Below are 26,407 nucleotides of genomic sequence, written 5' to 3' on the forward strand. Positions count from 1 at the left end.
TTTCAGGAAGCTACCGTGGCTCCTGGAGTGTGTTACACACTCAACACGCACACTGATGCTCTTGGCCAGGATCTTGCCCCTAACGTGTTTGCAGCCTGCTGGGTCACACTGTGGGCTCCCCTGGTGTGGCCATGGTACCTTCCTTCCTTGTCAACCAGACCCATTCCCTTCATGTCTACAATGTCACTTTCCTTGTCAACGCCCATGTAAGTGGCCCAAGGAACAGCTCTGTGTTTTCTAAAAGGCCCCAGAACATGCATCGGGTGCCTCCCCTCTTTCTCTTGGCGTTTGCTGTCTTGGCAAATTACTGGAAGATGGCAGTTCTAGCTGGTGGATTGTTTTCTTGTTGAGGCTAAATAATTTTTTTTTTAAAAGATTTTATTTATTTGAGAGAGTTACAGAGAGAGAGTGTTCTTCCATCCACTGGTTCACTCCCCAAATGGCTGCAATGGCTGGAGCTGGGTGGACCTGAAACCTGGAGCCAGGAGTGTCCTCTGGGTCTCCCACGTGGGTGCAGGGGCCAAGCACTGGGCCATCTTCACTGCTTTCCCAGGCCATAGCAGAGAGCTGGATGGGAAGAGGAGCAGCTGGGACTTGAATCAGCGCCCAGATGGGATGCCGGCGCTGCAGGCAGAGGCTTAGCCTACTGTGCCACAGCACCGGCCCCAAAGGATTCTTTATATATTTTGGAAACAAGTCCTTTATCAGATATGAGAGTATTCCAAAAGTATGTGGAAAACTATGCATGGATGTCAACATTTTTACACCAACATAAATCTACATTTTAACTCATTTTTTTCTGCCCACTTTTGAAGCACCCTCATGCAAATACCCTCTCAATTTGTGGCTTTTTTGTTTTTAAGATTTATTTATTACTTGAAAAACAGTTATACACACACACACACACAGATATCTTCCATCTGCTGGTTCACTCTCCAAATGGCCACAATGGATGGGGCTAGGCCAAGCTGAGGCCAGGAGCCAGGAGCCCCATCCAGGCCCCCCACGTGGGTGGCGGGGGCTCAGGCACGCGGCCCATCCTCTGCTGCCTTCCCAGGCGCAGTAGCAGGAGCTGGATCGGAGCAGCTAGGACATGAACCAGTGCCATATGGGCTGTGGCACTGCAGGAGACGGTTAACCCGCTATTTTAGGTTGTCCTCTGTGTCTTACATAACTTCCCTCATATTTTTAGCCCTTTGAAATAGAGTGCATTCAATTGTTAAATTAAATTCAGTTTTTAAAAATTAACTTGCTTGAAAGAGAGACACAGCAAGATCTCCCATCTGCGGGCCCCACCCCCGATTCCTGCAACAGCTTTGGGGGGGGGGGGGTGCTGAAGCCTGGAGTCTGGAACTCAGGCCAAGTCCTCCATGTGGACGGCAGGGGCGCACTCGCTCCAGTTACTCTGCCTCCCAGGGTGCGCCCCAGCAGGAAGCAGGACCCGGATGAGATGCGCTGCACCCCAAGGGACATCTCACCTGCCCCAGAACTGTCTGCGGGGCGAGGCGGGGCAGGGCTTGTATCTTCTCCCTGTCCGCAGGAGACTTGGCCACTTTCTTCCACCCGTGAGGAGTAGCTGAAGCTGAGGCGGCCGCAGCCTCTCGTGGGCCAAGGCCTGGGGAGCACCGGGAGCCGGCAGGGCGCGCGCCGAGCCACCAGGGATGGTTTTGTCCTCCGCGGAACCTCCTCCCCCGCCCCGCCCTTCCAGAACAGTCTGCGAGGCCCAGAGCTGTGCCTGCACCCCCGCTGGGTGTCCTGCGCACCCTGCACACCCACAGGTCTCTGTCCGCACCCCCCCCACGGCATCCCCATCAGAAACCCCGGCGTCTAGAGTTCTCCCGCTCCGCGGATTTCCCCCCTCGCCATGTCCCAGCGCTCGCGCCTCCTCGCACCACCCCTGCCGCCCCACGGCCGCCAGCAGCCCCGCTCCTCTGGGCTCCCCGGGCCGCCCTTCCAGCCTCCTGTCCAGCTCCCGGCACCGGCCCGCCTGTTACTTGGAGTTTCCCTGTGGTTTCCGCTGTCTTGCTTCCCGCTTGTCCGGAATTGGGAAGGGGCTGAGGTTTGACCCCACTGGCACGCCAGCCGGGAGCCGGCGGTGGGTTCAGGGGCGCTGGCCGATCTGACACTCCGGACACCCCGGCCGGCGGCTGCGGGAGGGGCGTGCTGGCTATGGCGCCACCTGCCGGCCAAGTCCGGGTGCGCCGCGGTGCCGGGCCCTCTGTGCCCGGCTTAGGCTCAGTCCTTTCTATAAGGCTGGGGGCAAGCCTGCCTGTCTTAGGCCCTGGAGGGGGACACCCCTTCCAAGGTGAGAGACATGGTTTTATTATTATCCTGGCCAGAGAAACAAAACAAAGCCGCTGCTGTCTTCGTAGAGGGAGGAATGAGCTGGATCTTCCCCGCGCACAGAAACAGAAATAGTCTTTAAAACGGGGGGGGGGGGGGGGGGGGGGGGCGGCGCTGTGGCACAGCAGGCTGCGCATCCCATATGGATGCTGGTTCCAGTCCTGGCTGCTCCGATCCAGCTCTCTACTTATGGCCTGGGAAAGCAGTAGAAGATAGCCCAAATGCTTGGGCCCTTGCACCCTCGTGGGAGAGACCTGGAAGAAGCTCCTGGCTTCAGATCAGCTGAGCTCCGGCTGTTGCAGCCATTTGGGGAGTAAACCAGTGAATGGAAAACCTCTCTCTGTGTTTCTCTCTCTGTAACCCTGGCTCTCAAATAAATAGATCTTAAAAAAAAAAAAAAAAGAGTGAAAACTGTCAAGGGCTCTTCCCCATACCTGCAGACATGGACATGGAAGATGGATGTATTTATTGGAAAGGCAGAGTTACAGAGAGAGAGGGAGAGACAGAGAGCAAGCGAGCGCCCATCTGCTGGTTCTCTCCCCAAATGGCCAGGAGCTTCTTCCGGGTCTCCCACGTGGGTGCAGGGCCCCGAGAACTTGGGCCACCTGTGCTGCTCTCCCAGGCGCACTAGCAGGGAGCTGGATGGGAAGTGCAGCGGCAGCGGGGCCACAAATCAGAGCTCAGTCGCAGGCAGCGGCTTTACCTGCTGCGTTATGCTGGCCCTGTGGGGAGGTTCTATAGGCTCTGCTCCTGGCCGGCCCTTTGTTCCTCAAGACCCAGCCCGGGCGCCCTGGGCTCCTGCTGGGGTACACGCCCTGCATTCCCTCAGCGCCCAGGACACACTGTGCCTGCTGCTGTCATCCCGATGGTCACGCTGAACGGAAAAGAGCCCCAGGCTCAGCGGCCTAGATCGGGACGTCCCCTTAGACCTGGAGGACAGAGCACAGACTGACGCCCACTGGCCCCCAGAGCCACCCAGCGTGGGCCGGGAACCTGGCTCCCGGCCACCTGTGGGCCCGCCACTCCTTAGCTTTTTGAGAACATCCGGGACCTCTCCCGCCTGCTCCCACCCGGGCCCCGGGAGATCAGCACTCTCACTCGAGGAGGGGAAACCAGGGCTCCAGCCATTGCACGATGGGCTGAGTGTGCGGCTGGCCTGGGGCCCAGGTCCACCCAGGTCGGCGAGGTTCCCGCCCCTACTGCTGGGTTGCGTCCCAGATCTTGAAGCCTGGCACACTGCAGAGTTCCCTTCCGGGGCCTGGCGCGAGGGGCCACAGAGGCCGGCCCTTGCTGGCCAGGCTGGGTTTGCGTGGCAGCCGGGGGAGAGGGAAGCCACCGCAGAGCTGGCACGTCCCCACTTCCTGCCCAGCTGCTCTCCTCCGCCGGCCCAGATGACCCTGCCAGTCGCGGGCCTGGATTCTGGCCGAGCATGGGCACCAGCCCTCCCAGACATGGCCCTGGCTGCCCAGTGGGGTTGGGGGCCGGGATGTGTCCACGGTGGGGGTGGGGCAGCGGGGGTCCCTTGGGGCCTCACCTGCCTTCCTTGGATCTGCAGGCCTGGCCCTGCCCACTTGCTCTTAATGAGGGCGTCTGATAACCCCATCAAGGTGGCGTGGGGTCACCACGCCTGGGCATGTTCAGGGCTGGTTTGGGACTTCTGAGGGGCAGGACTTTGTGCCCAGCTGTCTAGCAGGGCCAGAGCGTGCCTGGTCTCCAGGGAGACCCTGCGGGGCTTTCCCCAGCCCCAGGAGAGAGAAGGGAGCCAGTGTGCCCCAGGTCCCCTGCTGAGCTCACCTGGCTCCTCTGGCAGGGGCCCCGGGAGCCGGGACTGAATTGTGTACTCCCGGAAGTCCACAGGTACCCAAGAAGTAAGGTTCAGTGAGGTCATCCAGCCAGGCCCTGACGCAATGGCTCCTGTGTTCTTGCAATGAGAGACCGGGGGGGGGGGGCCCCCGAGAGGCCCAGTGGACAGAGGCGTGGACCAGGAGAGAAGGCAGCTGCCTGCAAGCCAGGGAGGCCTGGGGAGCGGCCAGCAGGGCCCCAGCTCCCTCGTGGCTGTCCAGCTTCCGGAAGCGAGAGGTGCTCCCTGTGGTTTAATGTAGGGAACCAGACCGGAGGAACCGTGCCCCTAAGATGGCGCCGACTCCCTGCTTCCGGGTTCTTCCTCATCTCAGGGATTTCCCGCTCTAGCTCGCTCCTTCCCGCCTTGCCACGAGATTGTCCTATCCCCGCGCTTCTAGCCTATCACCTGATTTGTGACGTGTATTGTGCATATAAACCCTTGCTACGCGGGTGTAAGGGAAGTTCCTGCCCAGAAGAGATCGAAGCTGGATCTCCTGCTTGCCGAGCAATAAAGGAACCCCGTGCAAAGTGTTCGGTCTCTGTCTCTTGCTGGACGAGGACGGCGCCGAGCAGCTGGTGGCCCGTACGGGGAGCTTCCTCTACGTTGCCCGGTAAGTAGAAGGTAAGCGAGGTCAGTCTTACCGTCTGGGCCCCGCGAGTGAGGTATATCTCGTGGTTGGAGGGTGGACGCACCTAAGATAGCGGACGTGTTTCCCCGCTTTAAACTGAAAGAATAGCGGACGTGTTTCCCCGCTTTAAACTGAAAGAATAGCAGACTTGTTCCCCCGCTTTAAACTGAAAATAAGATAGCGGACGTGTCTTCCCGCTTTAAACTGAAAATGGGAAATTCATCTAGCCATTCAATGTTGCTTAATCCGTTAAAAGCATTATTGCGTAGCAAAGGGATTAAGGTTTCTAAGACCACACTTGTCAGGTTCCTTGGAAGTGTTGATTTCTTTGCGCCGTGGCTCACCCACGAGGGCCAAATAACTCTTGAGTCTTGGGAGAAATTAGGAAAGGATCTCCGGCGCACAGTTAACGATCCCCAGGAACCCGATATCGACCCCGTTGTTCTCCCCTTATGGGAACTACTGCGGGCGTGCCTCCAAGAGGAGAGGTCGGTGGGAGCGGACCGCCCGACTCTTACGGCGGTTCGCGAGGCTCTCGAGGAAGTTCGTTCTCAGAGCTCGGACGGCGCCCGGGACCTCATACAATTTAAGGACACGGGATGCCAGACTTCCTCACTGGCCTCAGGCTCCGAATGTGGCTCCGCCTCCTCTGAGTCTGAGGGGGAAGGGGACGGCGATCCTAAATCCCCGCCTCCTACGTATGCGCAGCTGCGGCAAAAGTTAAAAGATGCCTGTTTACGCCCTCTAGTGCCTACGGCTCCTCCTATCGATGTCGTGCCCGCCCATCAGATTAAAGACGCAGCGCCTCCTACTGGCGGTCATGTAGGCGTGCCTCAGCCCCATCTAACACCCGTGCCGCCATGGCCATTAAACGTCCCAAATGTGCCACCTTTTTCAGGCAGACAGTTTCATCAACAAGCCTGGAAACAGTTGCGAACTGGCGCTCCCGCTGCCCCCGCTCAGGCTTACCCTGTTTTGGCTTTGGGCACGCGAGAGGCCCGGCACGAACCATTGGACATGACAGTATTAAAACAACTTAAGGCTGCGGTCCATGACTATGGACCCACAGCCCCATTCACATTGTCACTCCTTGAATCAGTCGGCCAGTCCATTTTAACATCTAGCGACTGGACCCAATTGGCTCGGGCCTGTTTAAGTCCAGGCGGCTTTCTTTTGTGGCAATCTATGAATACAGAGTGCTGTCATGACCAGGCAGATGAAAATGCTGAGGACGGCCACCCTACGTGGAATGCTGATATGCTTTTAGGGCGTGGACCTTATCAGGCTGACCAGACCCAATTCCCTAGACAAGTATACAGGCAAATTTCCAACTGTGCCCAACGTGCGTGGAGGCAGGCGTCCAATCCAAGTGACTCAGCTAGCCACCTCACCAAGATCGTTCAGGGCACGGCCGAACCCTTCGCTGATTTTGTCGCTCGCATACTTGAGGCTGCGTCGCGTATTTTCCCTTCCGAGGTTGACGTTCAGCCACTGGTCAAACAAATTATTTTTGAGCAGGCTAATAAAGAGTGCAAAAACATTCTTCGACAATATAGACATAAATCTCTGGACTCCTGGTTAAAATACTGCAGAGATACCGGTGGGCCACTTACTAATGCGGGCCTAGCTGCGATGCTGGCAAAAGTCAAAGAAAACAGTCCAAAATCTAAATCGACCCGACCCCCCATATCTTCAGGACTTTGCTTCCAATGTCATCAACCGGGTCACAGAAAACGCGATTGCCCCAATCTCAGCCATGGGTATTCCACGGCACAGCCTTCAGGCATAGAGCCTTGTCGCCGTTGCCGCAAGGGCCCTCATAGGGCAGAGGTATGCCGTTCTGCTTTCGATATCGATGGCAACCCACTTACAGGTAGCGCCCAGGGGCCAAAAAACGGCCAGAGGGGGCTCCCCAACCCAGCGAGGAGCCCCCAAAATCAAATCTACTCTCAGGTTCCACCTCCCGTGTCTGCGCTACACCCAGTGCACCCTCAGCCCGTGCCACTCACGGGTCCGCAGGCCTGGACCTCCGCGCCACCTCCCCTCTCCTCTTAACTCCGGAGATGGGGGTACAATTAGTGGAGAGCGACTGCTCCGGTCCTCTGCCCCCGGATTCGGTTGGATTAGTGTTGGGTCGGTCCTCCGCCGCCCTCCGAGGGCTAGCTGTGATCCCCGGGGTAGTTGACTCTGATTTCACTGGTAAAGTAAAGATCATGGTTCAGGCCCCTCAGGGACCTTTAGTAATCAATCCTGGAGACCGTATCGCACAAATGTTATTACTGCCCAGTCTTCACTCTTTAATCCCAGCTAAAAACCACGTTCGCGGCACTGGTAACTTTGGGTCCTCTGGCATTAATTTTACCGGCTTACATATGCTTTTAAATGAACGTCCCACTTTAGTGTTGCAGATTAATGGCAAGGACATTAAGGGACTTTTAGACACAGGAGCCGACAAATCCATTATAGCAACAAAGGACTGGCCTAGTACATGGCCTACAAATGTGGCGGAACAAACCTTGCAAGGACTTGGTTTTGCTCATTTCCCAAAAATCAGTGCAGCCTTGTTGTCATGGCAGGATAGCGAGGGTCATAGAGGACAGTTTTCTCCATTCATTTTACCTCTACCCATTTCCCTTTGGGGGAGAGACGTCCTGGCAGAAATGGATGTTGCTTTGGTCACCACTTCCCCTGCAGTACGATCTATGCTACAAAATATGGGTTACGTCCCAGGCAAGGGACTCGGTGTCCAGCTCCAGGGCCACCCTTCCCCCATTGAACCAAAACAAAGACCAAGTAAAGTTGGCCTGGGTTTTTCCTAGGGGTCACTGTTTCGCCTCCTAAACCAGTGGAGCCTTTACCCATCTCGTGGCTAACGGACGTACCCGTCTGGGTTCCACAGTGGCCCCTATCTCAGGAGAAACTGGAGGCAGTCAACACTCTGGTCTTGGAGCAGGTCAACGCTGGTCATTTGATCCCATCCACCTCTCCATGGAATACGCCTATTTTTGCCATCCGCAAAAAATTAGGTCAATGGAGACTCTTACATGATCTTAGGGCAGTCAACGCACAGATGCAGCCTATGGGCCCTGTGCAACGTGGTCTTCCTCTGCTTTCGGCACTTCCCAACCAATGGCCTGTTATTGTAATAGATCTTAAGGATTGTTTCTTTTCCATTCCATTGGACAAAAAGGATACCCCACGTTTTGCTTTTACTGTCCCCACCCAGAACCAGGAACAACCGGACAAGCGTTGGGAGTGGACAGTCTTGCCTCAGGGTATGACTAATAGCCCCACCATGTGTCAAGTCTATGTAGCCCAAGTACTAAAACCTCTTAGAGACCGATATTCCGACTGCAGGTGCCTACATTATATGGACGACCTACTGTGTGCAGCCCCCACAGCAGAGAGGCTCCTGGCCTTATACAGTACACTCCAACAAGTGCTGGAAGGGGCAGGGCTGCATATTGCACCTAATAAGGTGCAATTGTCGTCTGTAGTTTCTTATCTTGGGGCTATAGTCGCCCCTACTCAAATTAGACCTCAAAAAATTCAAATAAAAATCAATGCTATCTCCACTCTAAATGACTTACAAAAACTTTTAGGGGATATCAATTGGATTAGGCACTACCTTAACATTCCTAATGCTGCATTGCAGCCCCTCTTTAATATACTTAAAGGAGACCCGGATCTTGCTTCCCCCCGAACCTTCACCTCTGAGGCCAAACAAGCACTGTCAATTGTCAACGATGCCCTTAGTAAAGCTGCCCTAAAACGTTGGGACCCTGCGGGAGACCTTACTCTTTGGGTCCTCGACACCCTTAAACAGCCCACCGCGGTCCTATGGCAGGATGGGCCTCTCCTCTGGATCCATCCCTCAATGTTATCTACTAGATCTATTAGTTACTATCCCGTGGCAGTGGCGGAGATAACTCTCCTAGCCATTCAGAGGGCTATCCAACATTTTGGACGCGAACCATCCACCATTGTTGTCCCCTATTCCATGGAACAGGTACGTGTGCTAATCGCTTGTACTGATGCTTGGGCGGTTTTAGTCTGCTCCACTTCCGCAACTATTACAAACAGAACACCCTCTGATCCTTTGCTAACCTTTGTTCAGTCTCACCCAGTTATTTTTCCAAAGTCCACATCCCAAAAGCCCTTACAGGGAGCCCCAGTAGTGTATACCGACGGTTCTAAAACAGGAGTCGGTGCATATGTTGTTTCAGGATCTGTGCCAAAAACATTCCAATTCGCTACTAACTCCCCCCAGGTAACTGAACTTCTTATAGTTAACCAAGTCTTCTCTGATTTCCCCGGACCTGTCAATATTGTGTCTGATTCACGCTATGTGGTTAATTCTGTGTCTATCCTTGAGGCCGCAGGACTAGTCAATTCTTCATCCTCCGTAGCGACAGTTTTCCTCACCCTGCAAAAATCTATTTGGAATCGGTCTGCTCCTTTCTTTATTACTCATATTAGAGCTCATTCTTCCTTACCTGGACCCATGACCACAGGCAATGCTATAGCTGATCAAGCCACACGCCCCATTTGGATACTCCAATTTTCTTCCCCAGAAGAGCAGGCTATCCAGTTTCATTCAGAGTTCCATGTAAACGCAAAAACCCTTGCCGCCAAATTCGGTCTTTCTCGTGCTGCCGCTCGCGATATTGTTCGCCATTGTGCCGCATGCCCTACTTTAACCCCTGTGCCTTCGGTGGGGGTTAATCCCCGAGGATTACTACCAGGACATATCTGGCAGATGGATGTCACCCACATATCCGAGTTTGGGACCTTAAAGTATGTTCATGTGTCAGTTGACACCTGTTCCCAAGTAATTTTTGCTTCTCTGGAGACGGGTGAGCGTACCACCCATGTCATTAATCACTGCCTTGCTGCATGGGCAGCCTGGGGCAAACCAAAAACTTTAAAAACAGATAATGGTCCTGCATACACAAGTAAATCATTCCAAGATTTCTGCACCCGTATGCAGGTACAACATAAAACTGGAATCCCTTATAACCCTCAGGGACAGGCCATAATTGAAAGGGCTCATCGAACCCTCAAGGCTTTTCTCTTAAAACAAAAGGAGGGAATTGCCACGGGCAAAACCCCTCGAATGCGCCTCTCCCTTGCACTGTTTACTATAAACTTTTTGAATTTGACAGATCATTCTATGTCCCCCGCTGAGAGACACATGTTAAAGGAGCCATCTTCACGAGGCTATGTCCGTTGGAAAGATGTCCTCACGGGAAAGTGGTACGGCCCGGATCCGGTATTATGCTGGAACCGAGGCGCGGTCTGTGTCTTCCCACAGGAATCTGGAAGAGAACCTCTCTGGATACCGGAAAGATTGGTCAGAAAAACAGCCCCGCCGCCACAAGATACACCTCTATCACCTACGGACGACATCTCCCCCGAGATAACCGAGATTACCACGCTCTCACAGGACGACAAATTGCAACAAAACAACGAGACGTGAGATGCACCCCTTCCGCTTCTTCATACTGGCAGCGGCTTTGCTCCCTGGCTCTTATGCGGGCTTTAACTCCAACCCCACTGCTTTACTGCAGAACGTAGGCAACCCTTGCGACTGCAAGGGGGGGACCAGCAACACCGTACTGCAGCGTACTCACATCGCCACAGCTGATTGTGGGGACAAAACTGCATATCTGCCCCTCCAGGGGATCCCCGGCCTACCACGCGGCTACATATGTGTGCCCAAACCCCGCGTTTCTGATCCCCATAGCAAAAACCACTCCTGTCCTTGCTTGACCTTTCAAGAATCCATGCACAGCTCTTGCGATTCCTCATACTTCCAATGCACTTCTGGCGGTCAGTCGTACTATGCCACCCAGTTACAAAGTACTCGCAGGTCCTCTAGTCCTGACCATTTGCCACAGGTAGTCCATTCATCCCCCTACCTCTCAGCCCCCTGTGTTGGTACGCCTGGACAGTGGGCGTGCTGGCGCACTACGGCACCCGTGCATATCTCTGATGGCGGAGGCCCACAGGACCAGCTCCGCCACCAACAGCTAACAAAGCGATTAAAACCCTCGTCCCCCCATCCCTACTCACGCCTCACATATGGACAATGCCTCCATCAGGCACACACCTTCCTCGAGTTGTCTTGTTCCCCCTCTCATTCATTGGGCTGTATCACCCATCCCTGACGGGGAGCGAAAACTGGGTATGCGAGACCAAAGGTACTGCAGCAGGAGTCCACCCGGGGGTTCCGGGGGTCCTGGGAGAGCATATGCATATGCATGCAGGTTCAATTCCCAGCCTGCCCCAGCAAAAGGGAATAAAAACTGATCCCTAACGGAGACATCAGGGGTTGTGGCCAGGCCCTTGAAGTTCCGTAACTAACGGATCACAAGCACGCTGGGTATGCACCTCTACTCTCTGCCTAGTAAATATTCTCCCGGCCCTCATGAGCCAGGGCCGTCGGGGATGTGATTTGTGCAAAAACAAAAGGAGGGAGATGTAGGGAACCAGACCGGAGGAACCGTGCCCCTAAGATGGCGCCGACTCCCTGCTTCCGGGTTCTTCCTCATCTCAGGGATTTCCCGCTCTAGCTCGCTCCTTCCCGCCTTGCCACGAGATTGTCCTATCCCCGCGCTTCTAGCCTATCACCTGATTTGTGACGTGTATTGTGCATATAAACCCTTGCTACGCGGGTGTAAGGGAAGTTCCTGCCCAGAAGAGATCGAAGCTGGATCTCCTGCTTGCCGAGCAATAAAGGAACCCCGTGCAAAGTGTTCGGTCTCTGTCTCTTGCTGGACGAGGACGGCGCCGAGCAGTTTAAGCCCCCGGTCCTTTGCATGGAGCCCCAGGAGCCCACGACACCCTGGTTCTTGAAGCATTGATGACCTCGCCCACAAATGCCTCCCTCGGGGCTGTGTGGGGTGAGATGGTGCAGGGGAGCCGCACAAGGCACCCCCAAAGCTAAGCAGGGGCGAGGCCCTATCCTGGGAGCAGAGCACTCAGATGATCGGAGCACCCCCTTTTGTTCTCGGGGCTCCCTGGCCTCGCCTGACAGCTGGGCCCCAACACTGGCCTCATGCACACGCGGGCTTCTCACAGGGAGCCCCTCAAACCAGCCCATAGCGGCTTGGTCCCTTTCCTGGGGACCCCAGGGTAGGCATGGTGCTGCCCTCTGAACCCCAGCCCAGCCAAGCGTGGACCCCGCCGTGGGCTCGGGTGCACGGGGGCCCCTCTGTCCTTCCCGCTCAGCCCAGGGCTGGTGGCAGGCGGAGGCCCCGTGCCCCACAGCTGCTCAGGGCCCAGGGCAGTGTCGGAGCCCAGGCAGCGGCGTCTGCAGCACACGGCCGGCCGCGCGGGGACAGTCTGGGCTCGTGGCCAGCTGCCCTCAGCTGCGCCGGCTTTGCCTGTCTGCTCACAGCCGTGACACCAACCTCCAGGGCCTGGAGGGTCCCGTGTCCCCCACTGTGCCAGCCCAGAGCCAGAGTCGGACAGAAGTCTGTTGACCAGCAAATGAGCGGGCTGGAGCCTGGGACAGCGGAGCTGAGGCCACCTCACCCCGGGGGGCGCCCGAGGGCTGTGCTGTGTTCTGTGCTGCAGGCACCCAGTCTCTAATCAGGGCAGAGGACACAGACGCACAGCTCCATCTAGAGGCGACATCCACAGGCACCTGCATTTTGATGGGCAGGAACACGGATAAGCGCAGTTTGGTCCAACCTGGGCAGTCCCGGGAGGCTTCCTGGAGAAGCTGGGTTTTGAAGGGTGTGTAGGAGTGGACCAAGCAAAGCCCAAGGGAATGGTGTTCCAGTGGCAGGAAGGACGTGCAAACGACCTGGGGCTGGGAGGAACGGGGACCAAGGCCGGAGGCTGGGGGCAGCCACAGCTAGGACCCCGGAGGCTGCGGGAGGCCGAGCCTGAGCCCCAGGCTCTGGAGACCCAGTCCCCTCCCTTGGTGGCAGCCGCGCCGCTCCCGACGCCCACCCGGGAAGGGGGGGCTGTGAGGGGCCCTGGGCTGGCTGCAGCTCCTCCAACAACAGAGACGCCATTTCCCAAAGGGTCTTTATTCGCCCCTCCCCACGCAGTTGGGTCTCTCCCCACAACTGCGTGGCCCCGGGGGACGGAGAGGGGGTGTCCGCCAGGGCTCCCCCGCGCGGTGGCTGCCCGCTCCTGGGGGGCTGCGGGGCGCTGGTGGCCAAGGGCTGGTCCCGAGCCCTCCACACACACCTGGGGTGCCCCGGAGAGGCCGGGCGGGGGGCCCCAGCTGCCCGGCGGCCCCCTGGGGGCAGGGGAGCAGCTGCGGCCACGTCCTGGGACACGGAGCTTCCTCCCCGGCCCGAGGGGCTGTGCGCGCACAGCGGGTGGGCTCGCTTGCTGCGAGCCTCAGTTTCCCCTTGAAGAGCGAGGGCTCTCGGGGCTGGAAGTCGCCCGCGGCTGCTGCCTCGCCGTTTTCCCCAGCGTCCTCGGCTCTCTGCGCGCTGACACGAGGGCGCGCCTCACAGGAAGTTGGGCTCCCGCACCACGAGGCAGGGCGGGCTGCCGCCGCCGTCCAGCGGCCGGTACACGAAGTGGAAGTCGCGCTTGGGCTCGCTCCGCAGCAGGTAGCCCTTGATGGCGTGCGGCAGCGCCTCGTCGGCCAGCTGGAAGCAGCGGCCGTCCACCAGCACGAAGAGCCGGTGGTCGCGCGGCTGCGCCACCCCGAACTTGTCCGCGCACTGCGCGCACAGCGCCTGCGCCTGCGTGTCCGCCCGCGACGCCAGCGTCCGCGACTGCCGCTCGGGCTCCAGGTACGACACGCAGATGAAGTCCTGCGGGGCGACAGCGGGGGTCGCGGTCACGGCGGGCCCGGGCCGGCTGCGGCGCGCGCGTGGGGGGCCCTGCACGGCCCCTCCCTCCCCGAGCCCCCGCACCTGGGCCCAGAGGCTGGGCGGAGTGGGGGGCGCAGGAGGGCGGGTTCAGGGCAGGTGCAGCGGGCACGGCGGGAGCGAGGGGCCCCGAGGGGAGCCGGGGCCTGCGGGGCCGCCGCGACCCGCCCGACTCGGACTCCGTCCCCCGTGACCGCGTGCCCGGGGCTGCCCGGCTCGCCCGCCCCCTCGGCGGGGAACCCAGGACGGCCTCGGCCCTGACCTCGCGGGAGGGAGGAGAGCGGACGGAGATGGCGCGGAGCCTGGAGTCGCAGCAACCGCCCGCCCAGCCCAGGCGCCCCCAGCGCAGGTGCGACCCGGCGTGCGCGGGCTGCCCCCTTGTGGCCGGAGCGGTGACAGCAGCCAGGCCCCCCGCGTGAGGCCCACCGCCCCGGGCAGGCAGGTGCTTCTGAGATGCTGGGCTCCGGAGGGGAAAGCCCAGCCCTCTCCCCCTGAGCCATCCTTGTCCCCCCGAGGCCCCTCTCGCTGCCCACAAGGGAAAAGATTTAAGGCCCGGGTGCGGGGGGGGGGCACTGGCAGGGGGCCGAGGGGCTCTCTCCTGAGCGCTCATCTTCCCTGGGGGGGGGATCCATCTCGCTGAGGCCCTGCCTGGCACAGCATCGGGAGCTCAGAGCGTGGAAGCGAGAGGCAAGGGAGGCCCGGGGACTGCAGCCGGCTCGGCCGAGCTGGGGCGAGCTGACTGCACACGTCTCCTGCTCCAGGTCAGCCATGCCAGGCTGAGCCCCTGGGCGGTTTTCACACCACGGAGAGGGACAGAAGCTAAAGCTAAAGCTTTGCTTTTCCTTCCCAGAGAGCCAGTTACTGAACACTGATCGCGATGCGGTGGTTACAGGAAGGGGCAGCCTCCGGGGACAGGGGAACTGAGCCGTGAGAGGGGCAGGACAGCTCAAGGCGCACAGCAAGCTGGGACAGAGCCGCGTCCAGCCTGCGAGCCCCTGCCTCCCGGGCCTGGGCTCTGCCTGCTGCACGCGGGCCATCTTGGGAGCCGGGAGTGGGGTTCAGGACCGGTGTGCTCCAGGTGCCGGGGGAGTGAATCTGCAGCTGTGGGTGGCTGCCCAGCTCGGCGGCTCCTTCCACACATGCAGGCCTGCTCTGTCCCGAGCCCTGGGCCTGGAGGCCCTGAGACGTGTGCGCTGCAGCTCCTGCGCACCCAGAGACCGTGACCATGCTGTGAGGGTGGGCGGCACACAGAGCGGAGTGTCGCCCAGCCTGGGGGTTCCAGGGACGGCCCCTCAGCGGGGCTCTTACAGGATGGGCAGTGCCGTGCAGGTGGAGGCCAGGCAGCCGGGCACGGAGCGCTGTGGGTGCGGGAGTGTGTGGGCAGCTGACCTGATAGGGCTGGGGCGGTCGGGGAGGGGGGTCATGGGTGCCGAGCCCGTGGCCAGGAACTGGATTAGTGGGGGCGGGGGTTCCAGGCTTGGGGCGGGGCCTCTGCATTTGTTCAGGATCCCAAGGCAATAGGACAGCTCGTGGGCTCCCTCAGGGACACAGCAGGTGCCAAGGGATGCTGGTGGCTGTCTTACCCTCCTATGCCGGAGCAGGACACAGCCCCGTCCCGGGGCAGAGAGCGGGACACACTGGCGGGGGGCGGAGGGACTGGGGTCCCTTCCCCACGGCTCCCCTGAGGGCCCGCCACGCCACCCGCCCTGGCCCCCAGGCCGCACCGCACCTGCACGGAGGAGCGCGAAGCCCGGGCCTTGTTGAGCGTGCGCCGGCGCTCCCAGCGGTGGATGGAGTCTTGCACCTCCACGCTCAGCTGCCGCGTCACCGTGAGCTTGTCATAGTTCTTGATGTGCTCCAGGGCCCCGTAGGTGGTGGTCAGATAGTAGGAGCCTGCGAGGACAAGTGTGGAGGCTGAGCCGGCCCGCCCCCGCCCCCGCGGGGAGGGCGCTGCTCCGGGCTCGGCCGGCCCCGCCCACCCGCCCAGGCTCCACCCACCACCGCTGCAGGGGGCACACCTTAGTCCCTGCACCTGCGCCCAAGGCTGGTCTCCACCTCACGCTCGCCCCTGCTCAGAGCTCACTGGCTCCCCTTCCGGATGATACTTGCTTAATTTCAAACGTTTGAAAACGAGTTTTCAATAAAAAATGTTTAAATACTTATGCAAGAAACGGAAATAGGGGGCCGATGCCGTGGCTCACTTGGCTAATCCTCCGCTGTGGCGCCTACATCCCATATGGGCACCGGGTGCTGCTCCTCTTCCAGTCCAGCTCTCTGCTGTGGCCCGGGAGGGCAGTGCAGGATGGCCCAGGTGATTGGGCTCCTGCACCCGCGTGGGAGACCAGGAAGAAACACCTGGCTCCTGGCTTCGGATCGGTGCAGCGCCGGCCGGCCGTAGCGGCCATTTGGGGGGTGAACCAATGGAAGGAAGACCTCTCTCTCTCTCTCTCTCTCTCACTGTCTAACTCTACCTGTCAAATAAGTAAAAAAAAAAAAAAAAAAAAAAAAGAAAAGAAAGAAACTGAAATAGGGGTGCATTCAAGAGGAGAAGGGGAGGCTGGGTGACAGTGTGGCAGGATACTCATGTGTGTTTCACATAAGTCCTTCTTAAAAGCATTTATTGGCCGGCGCCGCAGCTCAATAGGCTAGTCCTTCACCTTGTGGCGCCGGCACACTGGGTTCTAGTCCCGGTCAGGGTGCCAGATTCTGTCCTGGTTGCCCCTCTTCCAGGCCAGCTCTCTGCTGTGGCCCCGGAAGGCAGTGAAGGATGGCCCAAGTGCTTGGGCCCTGCACCCCATGGGAGACCAGGAGAAGCATCTGGCTCCTGCCTTCGGATCAGCGCGGTACGCTGGCCGCAGTGCGCTGGCCACGGCGGCCATTGGAGGGTGAACTAATGGCAAAGGAAGACCTTTCTCTCTCTCTCTCTCACTGTCCACTCTGCCTGTCAAAAAAAAAAAAAAAAAAAGCATTTATCTGAAAGGCAGAGTTAGAGAGAGAGAGAGAGAGGTCTTCCATCCTCTGGTTCACTCCCCAAATAGCTGCAATGGCCAGAGCTGGGTTGATCTGAAGCCAGGAGCCAGGGCTTCTTCCAAGTCTCCCACGTGGGTGGCAGGGGCCCAAGCACTTGGACCATCTTCCGTGCTTTCCCAGGCCATTAGCAGGGAGCTGAATTGGAAGTGGAGCAGCTGGGACTCGAACTGGTGCTCCAGTATGGGATGCCGGTGTTGCCGGCAGTGGCTTACCCTGCGGCCCCCATATAAACGCTTTAAAAACCTAAGCTCTTGTGACTGTATCGTCTCTTCTAAAAACGGCGTAGAGGAGATTTCAATTACGGTTATCCAATTGCATGCAGTTTTTAAAGACCAAAAATCAGTGAGAATGTTCATGGAACGCGCCCTTTATTTTTGCCATCTTCAGTTAATTCAGGCGCGTTTTCACTGGCCAGTGCGTCCTGAAGTGACTCGGGCTTTGAGGGCCGAGTGTGGCCGCAGCCTCTCCATGAGGTTTGAAGATAAGACTATTTTGCATGGATGCTTCCAAGTCCACACTGCTTTTTGTGGAGGCAGGGGGTGGGGCAAGGCCTCTGCCTGGGGCAGCTTCCACCCCCCCTCCCCCACCCCCAGCCACTTTCCTCCCCAGGCCTCAGGACTCACCCACAAAGCCCATGATGCGGCTGTAAGAAGTCACTGCGTGAGTGGCTCCTGACCCCAGGGGGACGCTCTGGAGGCCCCTCCCCAGATCGGGTGACAGATGGGGAGCCCCGAGCCGGTCCAGGGCCGCCCCAATGTTCACAGCCAGAGCCCCACCTGCGGGCCAACTTCCCTGGGGTCTGAGGCCACGCAGTGCAGGCCACGGCCACTAGGCGGCAGGAGAGCCCACCGGGAGCTCAAGAGCCCCTCGTGCGGCCCCCATGGCCTGGCGCTCCAGGGACGCTGGGCCAAGGAGCCCCTGCGGGCACTTCCGGGAGAGCTGTGGCCTCTGAGCTGGCTCCAGAGTTGCTGGTCTCCTGCGTGCCCCATGATTTCCCAGAGTGGGGGAAGCAAGGGAGGGAGGCCAGAAAGGGGGCCCTGACCCCATGAGCGCAGTCCAGCTCCCCCTACTGCTTACAGGAAGCCCCGATCTCTCTGGCCCCACACACCTGCTGCACAGCGGGACCCAGCGCTTGGCCCCTTGCTCCGTTACAGCAGGTGGGCTGGACTCAGAATACAGGTCCACAAGAACACAGGACCTGGCTTGCAGGCCCTGTGCGAACAGGGAGCGGTCGGCTCGCGGGAACTCGGACACACGTGAGACAGAACCCGACTCCAGCTCCCAAGCGCTACTGGTCTCTGCTGTGTCCCTAAAAGCCCAGCCGTTAATCCGGACAGAGACCCCTCCCGCCCCCGCCCGGCTCCTCCGCCCTGGCCCAGCCACAGCCATGTGGAGGGTGGAGGCTGCTGGAAGGCGGGGCCCCTGCCCAAGGTGGTCCCGGAGGCGGACTCCTGTGGGGGTGGGGCTGCGCCTGGCCCAGGTGCCGAGGCCTCCCCGCGCCTGGCCATTGGAAGGACAGGGAGAGGTACAGGGAGGCACCTCCTGGCACCTGCAGCACGTTGCGGGGACCGTCTGCGGGCGCTCGGAGCTGCCACGGGTGCACTGGCTGCCCGAGCACCGGGGGGCGGGGCCTGGGGAGGCTCCGCCCTGCCCACCACCTTTCCCTCTGACGCCCCCAGGTGCGCCTCTGACGTCACCGCGGGGCGGGGCTGGAGGTGGGGGGGGGGCTCTGGCGCCTGCAAGAACAGGACCCGTGCACTCAGGCAGCTTTGGGTCAGAATCTGTGAACTGGTTGGCCTTCATGGATTTTTATTTTTATTTTATTTTACTTATTTATTTTTTGACAGAGTTATAGACAGAGAAAGAGAGAGACAGAGAGAAAGGCCTTCCTTCCGTTGGTTCACTCCCCAAATGGCCGCTATTTGGCCGGCCGATGCTGCGCCGATCCGAAGCCAGGAGCCAGGTGCTTCCTCCTGGCCTCCCATGCGGGTGCAGGGCCCACGCACTTGGGCCATCCTCCACTGCCCTCCTGGACCACAGCAGAGAGCTGGCCTGGAAGAGGGGCAACCGGGACTAGAACCGGCGCCCCAACCGGGACTAGAACCTAGGATGCCGGTGCCGCAGGCAGAGGATTAACCAAGTGAGCCATGGTGCCGGCCCCATCCTTCGTGGATTTTTAAAACAGATTTATTTGAAAGGTAGAGAGAAAGAGAGAGAGAGAGAGAGAGAGAGAGAGAGAGAGAATCTTCCATCTGCTGGTTCACTTCCCAAATGGGTGCAACAGTCAGGGCTGAGCCAGGCCAAAGCCAGGAGCCAGGAGCTCCCTCCTGGTCTCCCACATGGGGGGCAGGGGCCCAAGCACTTGGGCCGTCCTCCCCTGCCTTCCCAGGTGCGTTCACAGGAAGCTGGATTGGAAGTGGAGCAGTGAGCCTGGCCCGGTGCTCCCACTGGGAGGGCATGTGGGCGTGCGAAGTGGCAGCTTGACTCGCTGTACCACGACGCCAGCCGCAAACCTTCATGGACTGATCTGTTCTTTGGTTTGTCGCAAACAGATTCAAAGGAGCCCTGGACAGACCAGCTCTCTGCTGTCTGAAGAACCCCTTTTCCCACCCAACTCCTCGAGGCTTCTGGAATCGAGAAGGACCCCCAGAGCCTTGTGCAGGAGCGGGCAGGGCCGCAGGCTCACAGGGGAGGGAGGGCTGCTCCCCGCCCTGTCCCTGCTCTGCCATGAGGCCCAGACTGCAGCCCCCCCTGGGGATGGAGCGGGAGTCACAGAGGCTGCCACCGCCAGAGAGGGGGCCAGGCTCACACACACGCACAGAGCCCAGGCCACCTGCTCCCTCCCAGCCCCAAACGGCCTCGGCATCTCTGACCCCCCCCCCCCCCCACTCAGCACCTGCTCCCCAGGACCATCTGCAGCACCTGCTCAAAACAGAAGAGAAAGGGCGGGGGAGGTGCTGACTGCTTGGAGCTCAGTGCTCTCCTGGCCACCCGAGGCCCCCCCCCCCGCCCATCTCTCCAGCCCACCAGCCCGCTTCCCCTCTCCTCAGCGTTCACCACGCGGGACAGGAGCTCGAGTGCCAAGCCGCTCACTCTGGTCTGAGTCCCCCACTGGAGTGGAACCCCTGAGAAAAGGGATCTGTGTCAGCGGGCGTGCAGGGACGCGTGCTGCGTGAGTGGGCGCACGGCCTCCCCAGTGCCGGGACTCTGGGGGCTCCCGCGGAGGCCCGAGAGCCTTCTCCCCAGGCAGGCTGCGAGTCCTGGGGTCTGATCTGTGGGAGCCCTTTCCCTGGGTTGTACTGTTCGTGGGGCTTTTCGACATTGAGCCTTGAGCTGGCACCGCAGCCCCGAGACCACGCCGAGGTTCCTGCTGGGAGTGCGGGCAGGCTGCGTCCCTTGTGGGGAAACGGGGTGCCCAGAAGCTCATTCTCACAGCCCTGTCACTCACCCCACCCTCTCTCCTCTGTTCTTTCCCCCCTCAACTGGGGGCCTGAGACACAGGTCGGTGATGCCGGGAGGCCCCGGGCCACTCCCCCGCCTCGGGACCCCTCCACCAGCTCAGGACCCTTCCCGGTGTGTGCTCAGGGCCACACAGAGCAAACAGGAAGGTGCGTGAAGGCCCCAGGAAGGGGAAGTCCTGAAGTGTGGGGTACATTTGTTCTGATGAGGCCTCCAGCCCTGGCTATCTTGCCCTGCACTACAGCCCAGGTGTCTGGCAGGGGTGAGTGGGTGGGGGGAGGGAGGGACAGGTAGGCGGGTGGGGGATGGATGAGTGGATGGGGGGAGGGAGGGACAGGTAGGCGGGTGGGGGATGGATGAGTGGATGGGGGGAGGGAGGGACAGGTAGGCGGGTGGGGGATGGATGAGCGGGTGGGGGGAGGGAGGGACAGGTAGGCGGGTGGGGGATGGATGAGTGGGTGGACTGGTGCACGGACGGATGAACAGATGGACAGGTGGATGGCTGGATAAGTGGATGGATGGATGGACGGATGGACAGGTGGATGGCTGGATAAGTGGATGGATGGACGGAGGGACAGTGGATGGCTGGGTGGATGGATGGATGGACGGATGGACAGGTGGATGGCTGGGTGAATGAATGGATGGATGGACGGAGGGACAGGTGGATGGCTGGGTGGATGGATGGATGGACGGAGGGACAGTGGATGGCTGGGTGGATGGATGGATGGACGGATGGACAGGTGGATGGCTGGGTGGATGAATGGATGGATGGACGGATGGACAGGTGGATGGCTGGGTGGATGGATGGATGGACGGATGGACAGGTGGATGGCTGGATAAGTGGATGGATGGACGGATGGACAGGTGGATGGCTGGGTGGATGGATGGATGGATGGACGGAGGGACAGGTGGATAGATGGACGGATGGCTGGGTAGACAGATGGACTGATGGATGCATGGATGGATGAATGGATGAGGAGACAGGGATATATAAATCGATGGCTGATGGATGGACAGGTGGATGGGTGAGTAGACGAATGGATGAGGAAACGTGGGTATACAGATGGATGGATGGACGGGCGGACTAGCGGGTGAACAAATGGATGGATGGATGGGTGAAGAGACAGGTGCATGTGTGGACACACAAGTCGAATGGATGGCTGGATAGGCAGATGATAAAGGCACAGGTGGATGTGTGGAAATGTAAATGGATGGTTGTGTGGGTGGAGGTACCAGGCAGCAGATAATCACTTCTAAATAAAGTTTGGCTTCTCCTGAATTCCTGGACCCTCCTAGGAAATACATTGTTCTAACTTCTGGAAGATTTTAACTAAAGAAGAAAATGAGCAGCTTCTGAGGTCCCCGAGCCGCACGCCCACGGCACACAGGATGGCAAAGTCGGGGGCTCGCGCAGGCTCCCTGAGCCGTCCACAGCTCACAGGACCACCTGTCACACTTCCCCAGAGACCCACAGATGTTACAAACACATGTGGCCGCAGGGGGCCAGCTACGCCCACGGGGCCGGCAGGGCCTGGCAGCCTCACCCCACCCTTCAAGGCTCAGAGGATGAGCTGGGCTCCCCCAAAGCCGGTGTTGGCTCCCTGGAGGCGTGGCTGAGGTTAGGTGGGCGAGAGGAAGTAGGGGGAAGGCAAGCGGAGGGCAGGGTGGCACAAACCACATCTCTGCCCCCACCTACGGGGACACAGGGCTCTCTTTCCACGGCACTGCCCCCTCCCACAGCCGAGGCCCCCTGGCAGGGGACTGTCTGAGCACTGCGCGCTGGGGTGAGACTCCTTCCTGCGGGCGCCGCCCACCGTGCCTGCCTCCTGGGCCACACTCCCAGCCCCTGCCTTTTTCCTTTCTGTACCTGGCTGGCTCCTACTCATCCTTCAAACGCTCAGCTCTGGTGGCACCTCTTCCAGGAAGCCCTCCAGGGGGCACGCTCCAGCACCCCACAGGCTTCCTCCCATCCCTGCAGCTGTCGGTCTCTTCCTCTGGGTTCATCGCCCCTCCCAGGCTACACACTGGCCCAGGAGTCACACTCAAGGTCACGTCTCCCGGGCTCAGCCCGAGCCCTGCACCTTGCGCGCTGGGTCAGGGGCGTGGGGGTGGGGGACTCACCCTCCCCCAGCTGCAGGGCGGGGTCCATGAGCTCCATCATGTACTCCACGTCCAGGAGCAGCTCGGTGAGGCTGCTGCGGGCCAGCACGTACATGAGCACCGGCAGGAAGTCGTCGGCCCCATAGGGCTTCCCTGGGGGAGGAAGGACAAGAAGTGAGGACCCAGGGGCTCTTTCTGAACGCGCTGATTATTTTCATTTATTTTGAAAGGCGGAGATGGAGTATTGCATCTGCTGGCTCATTCCCCAAATGCCTGCAACAGCTGAGGCTGGGCCGGGCCACAGCCAAGAGCCAGGGGCTGGAGCCAGGTCTCCCACATGGGTAGCGGGGATCCACTCCTCCCTGGGCACCTGCGTTAGCAGGAAGTGGGATCAGAAACCTGAACCTAGGCGGTCCTGTATGGAATGCAGGTGTGCCAAGTGAGGCCTTCAGCACCGTGCCCAGTGCCCACCAGGGAGGCTGTCCTCGCGGCCCTGCCCTGCCCAGCGCCAGGGCCAGGGATCTGCGGGCTGAGGGGAGAAAGTGCCTGCTCCCTCTGACTCTCAGAGGCCTGGGCTGGGCCTCCTGGAGAGGCCCAAGGCAGCAGCCAGGTGCCCTCTGGGCCGTAGCGAGACCCGGCCCCCTTACCCCTCCCAGCTCTTCCCCCGACTGCTCTTGGCTGCCCGCTTGGCGGTCAAGTTCACGTTGCACTTCTGCCATACCACTTCTGCCTAGCAGCAGCTGCGAGCCTTACATCGGTGCTTCTGGGAAGGTTCCCCACCACCACCCCGACAACCACGCGTCTCCTGCCCCACCCGGGAAACAGACGCTGGCCTGAGACCGGACGAGACCCCACATCCCACTGCTCGCCGCCACGCTGGGGCTGTGGCCTTTCCAGGTGTCTTCCAACGTCAGCCCCTCCGGAAGGAACGGCTCCTGGCCACGCTCGGGCCCCGCAGACAGCCCACAGGGCTCAGCGTCCCGCCGCCAGCAGCAGGTGCCGTACGGGGTGCGAGATGCCTCCCCCACGAGGCTCAGGCTGGCTCTGAAGACACAAAGCCAAAGGCTGGGGCTCTGGGGGGAGAGGAGAATCCCCTGGAGGTCCCTCTGCAGGCCCTGGGGAACTGTCTGCCGCTTGGCTGACAGCTCTGCCCAGTGGAGGACGGTCAGGCAGCCCCCAGCCGGCTTCTCACTTCCTCTAACCCACGGGGCTCAGGGAGGGGTCCCTAGATCTCAGCTGGCGGTTCCCAGGGCTGTGCGTGGCCCCAGCAGGACGCGCGCGGGGCTGTGGCCCTCGGTGTCTCGGCTGAGACTAACCCGTCAGTCCAGGCACAGGCACTTCCTCCCGAAGCCTGTGTCCACTGGGTGCGTTTCAGGACTCAGGTGACCGCTGGGGGATACAAGGGCCCTGCAAGTAGCTCTTGGGAAACGGACTATAAAGCCAAGTCTATTTTAGTGCAAAAACATTTCGAAGCCCACATATATGGGTCTTTGAAAGCTTCCTGCCCCATCACATCGTGGGATAACTAGGCATGGACTTCGAATTCTTTTTGCACTCCAAGAAACTATCTTTTAATTCCACTTTCCAAAACCTTTCCTGAAGTCCTCACGTACACCTGACAAAACAGGAAAATCGGAAAAATAAAGCCAACATAAAGACAAGTACCAACTCCAGGAGGAGGAGCTGTGCTGTAGGAAAACCTAAATGCACAAGAATAAGTAAGAACCTACAAACCTTCTCACGTTTGGCTTTGAGCTTCCTGGTGGCTAAAGTGAAGAGGGAAACACAATCATTACGCCCTTCTCTCGTTGTCTTTGAGAAGGAAATACGCCTGTTTCTTGGGGGAACAAAACTGTTTTTTCTTGCCCTAAGCGCCAGTGGCTCCATCTGGGGGGCATGAAGAGACATGATTGGGAAGATCGCACTGACGGGGACGATCTGCTCATGACGTCATCTTGCTCAGGGCCATTAGCTCCCATGGGGGACTTCACACCTGCTCCTCCGAGCAGTGCCACGGAGGAGGTGGCACAGGCTTCAGGGAGCTGAACTTCCAAGGTGCAGTGGGCAGAGCTGTGCCTCCGGCCTTGGGCCTGGGTTCAAATCCCAGCTCTGCCGCTCACGAGCTGTGGACGAGAGCAAGTCCCTTCCCGTCTCCACCCCGGCATCGAGGCTGCAGGCCGAGGTGCCCAGGCCAGGTCTGGGTAGAGCCAGGCTGAACCACACTGGGCCAGAGCCACAGGTAGTTACCAGAACGGGCTCTTGGGTGCTGAACCAAGAGGGAAACATTGAGGGGTGCTTTGCTGTAAGCAGTGCCAACGCCAGTACCCCCTTGTCTGCGGTTTCAAATTCCAGAAATAATTCCAAGTGGTGCGCTGCCCCAGGTGGGCAGCAGGTGGCTGGGGACTGCGGGGACCTGGGAACGGGGAGTGCCAGCCAGCACGCACTCGTGTGGCCAAAATATTCTGGAATTGGAGCAGCTTTGGGCGCACGACCTAGCAGCTACGCTAAAAAGCAAGCACTCCGTTTGTTTCAAGCGTGGACAGCACGCACGTGTGATACGTATCATGCGCACAGCAGGCACTGCGCTGACTGTGGATTCTCCGGCACCCCCGTGGCACTCCCCAGCCGCTGGCTCACCTCACCCACACCCTGGCCCTGCAGGTGGGGCCGAGGCAGCGGCTGGCACGAGACCAGCTGGGCCCACCCCCGGGGCACACGCGGGCCGCCCAGGGAGGATCTCGTTCCTCCCCATCTCTGTCTCCTCGGGGCCCTCCACGGCTCCCGCTGTCCAGTGCTCCGTTGCAGGGGTGTGAGTTCTGCTCACAACTCGCCCGCTTGATTTTCCGGAGAACAGGTTAGGGACCCTGCCTTCCTGGCCACACTCAGTTTCTGCACCTGCAAACGGGGGCCAGCAAGACCGGCCCTGATGCCCTCGCAGGGCCTTGGAGAGAAGATGAGAGAGCAAGAGAGTGATTCATCGAGGTGGGCGATTTGAGAACACACAGCATCTTTTGCAAAGACTCAGACCTGCAGTGTTAAGTCCCGGTGCGTGAGCCTGCAGGCTGTGTGACCTTGGCCTGATTGCTTCACCTCTCTGAGCTTGTGTGCTCGCCTGGCACAGAGAACATGGCCTTCCTACGGGGGCAGTGAGGCACTGGCGCTTGGTCCAGGCCACTCTGGCAACATCTGGGGTGGCTTCTTGGAGGTGACGGCTGCGGAGGGTCAGGGACGCCGTGCAACGTCCTGCAATGCCAGCGCAGCCGCCGGCACTCCCCCGAAGGGGCCACAGGCCTGGGGCAGGACATCCTGCTTCCAGCCGAAGGCCGGCCCTGCAGCCAGGGTGGACAAACCCTCCCCACGGGCCTCTTGGGGCATCTCGGCCAACCCCTTAGGAAGGGCTTTGAGGCCCATTCCCTGTCCCCCCCGACCCCGCGCAGGTCCCCCAGCCCCGGCCACAAGCAGCTCATCTCTGTCTCTGGGTACACAGAGGACAGCAGTAGCACCCATGAATGAATGAATGAATGTGGAGCCCCCAGCCAGAGCCCGGAGCCCTGACTCCGAGGGCCTCTGCAAAGCCCCGATTGTGCTTCCCCCACCAGCGAGGACTCGTCTCCCCCTGGGGCCTCCCCACCTCTGTGAAGTTGCCTGCCCAGGGCTGGGAGTCCCCACCCCTCCTCGGGGGCCGCCTGTCCTGCCATGGCCGGTCAGGGCAGGGCCCCGGGGCAGCCTTCCTGCTCGCCCCTTCTGCCTGCCCGGGCAGCGTGTCTTGTCCTTTGACCCAGAGCAAAGCTCTCATCCCACTCGGTCTCAAGAGCCACCGTGGACGTGGACGTGTCTCCAAGACCTTCTCCACGACGTCCTCCCGGTCGCTCGCTCTACTTTCCAACTTCCAACCCAGGAGAACATTCTGCCTGCATCCGCCTCCCAGGCATCACCCACGGTGTGGCGTCGCGGGCCAGTCCCTGAACTCTGAACACACGGTCACTCCGATCCCCTCCCACACAGCACTCCCCTGCCTGGGACGCCCCGGCCGCCTCCCCCGTCCCCACTTCTGTCCTTGCCCACACCCTCCTGTGCGGCTGCATGGTCCCTGCTCCAGCGCACAGCTCCATATGTCTTTACAAAAAGGTTATTTTATCTGAAAGGGAGAGAGAGATCGAT

The 26,407-nt window shown here is 59.9% G+C and overlaps 1 protein-coding gene across 2 annotated transcripts in view; it reads right to left on the reverse strand.

Moving 5' to 3' along the window:
- RIN3 (Ras and Rab interactor 3) overlaps positions 1 to 26,407 on the reverse strand; it is a 328,519-nt gene that overhangs the window by 231,874 nt on the left and 70,238 nt on the right. The window contains exons 7-9 of one of the 2 annotated variants that reach the window (XM_062181250.1): positions 22,268 to 22,399; positions 15,387 to 15,550; positions 13,278 to 13,600 (exon numbers count right to left, since the gene is read on the reverse strand). In XM_062181250.1, the coding sequence (XP_062037234.1) occupies positions 13,289 to 13,600; positions 15,387 to 15,550; positions 22,268 to 22,399 (608 nt within the window). In that variant the 3' untranslated portion in view covers positions 13,278 to 13,288. Of the gene's footprint in view, positions 1 to 12,840; positions 13,601 to 15,386; positions 15,551 to 22,267; positions 22,400 to 26,407 lie in introns of those variants that run through there. The other variant, XM_062181251.1, reaches the window with a different exon arrangement.

This window comes from Lepus europaeus, chromosome 22 (assembly GCF_033115175.1).
Source record: "Lepus europaeus isolate LE1 chromosome 22, mLepTim1.pri, whole genome shotgun sequence".
NCBI classification, from domain to species: domain Eukaryota; kingdom Metazoa; phylum Chordata; class Mammalia; order Lagomorpha; family Leporidae; genus Lepus; species Lepus europaeus.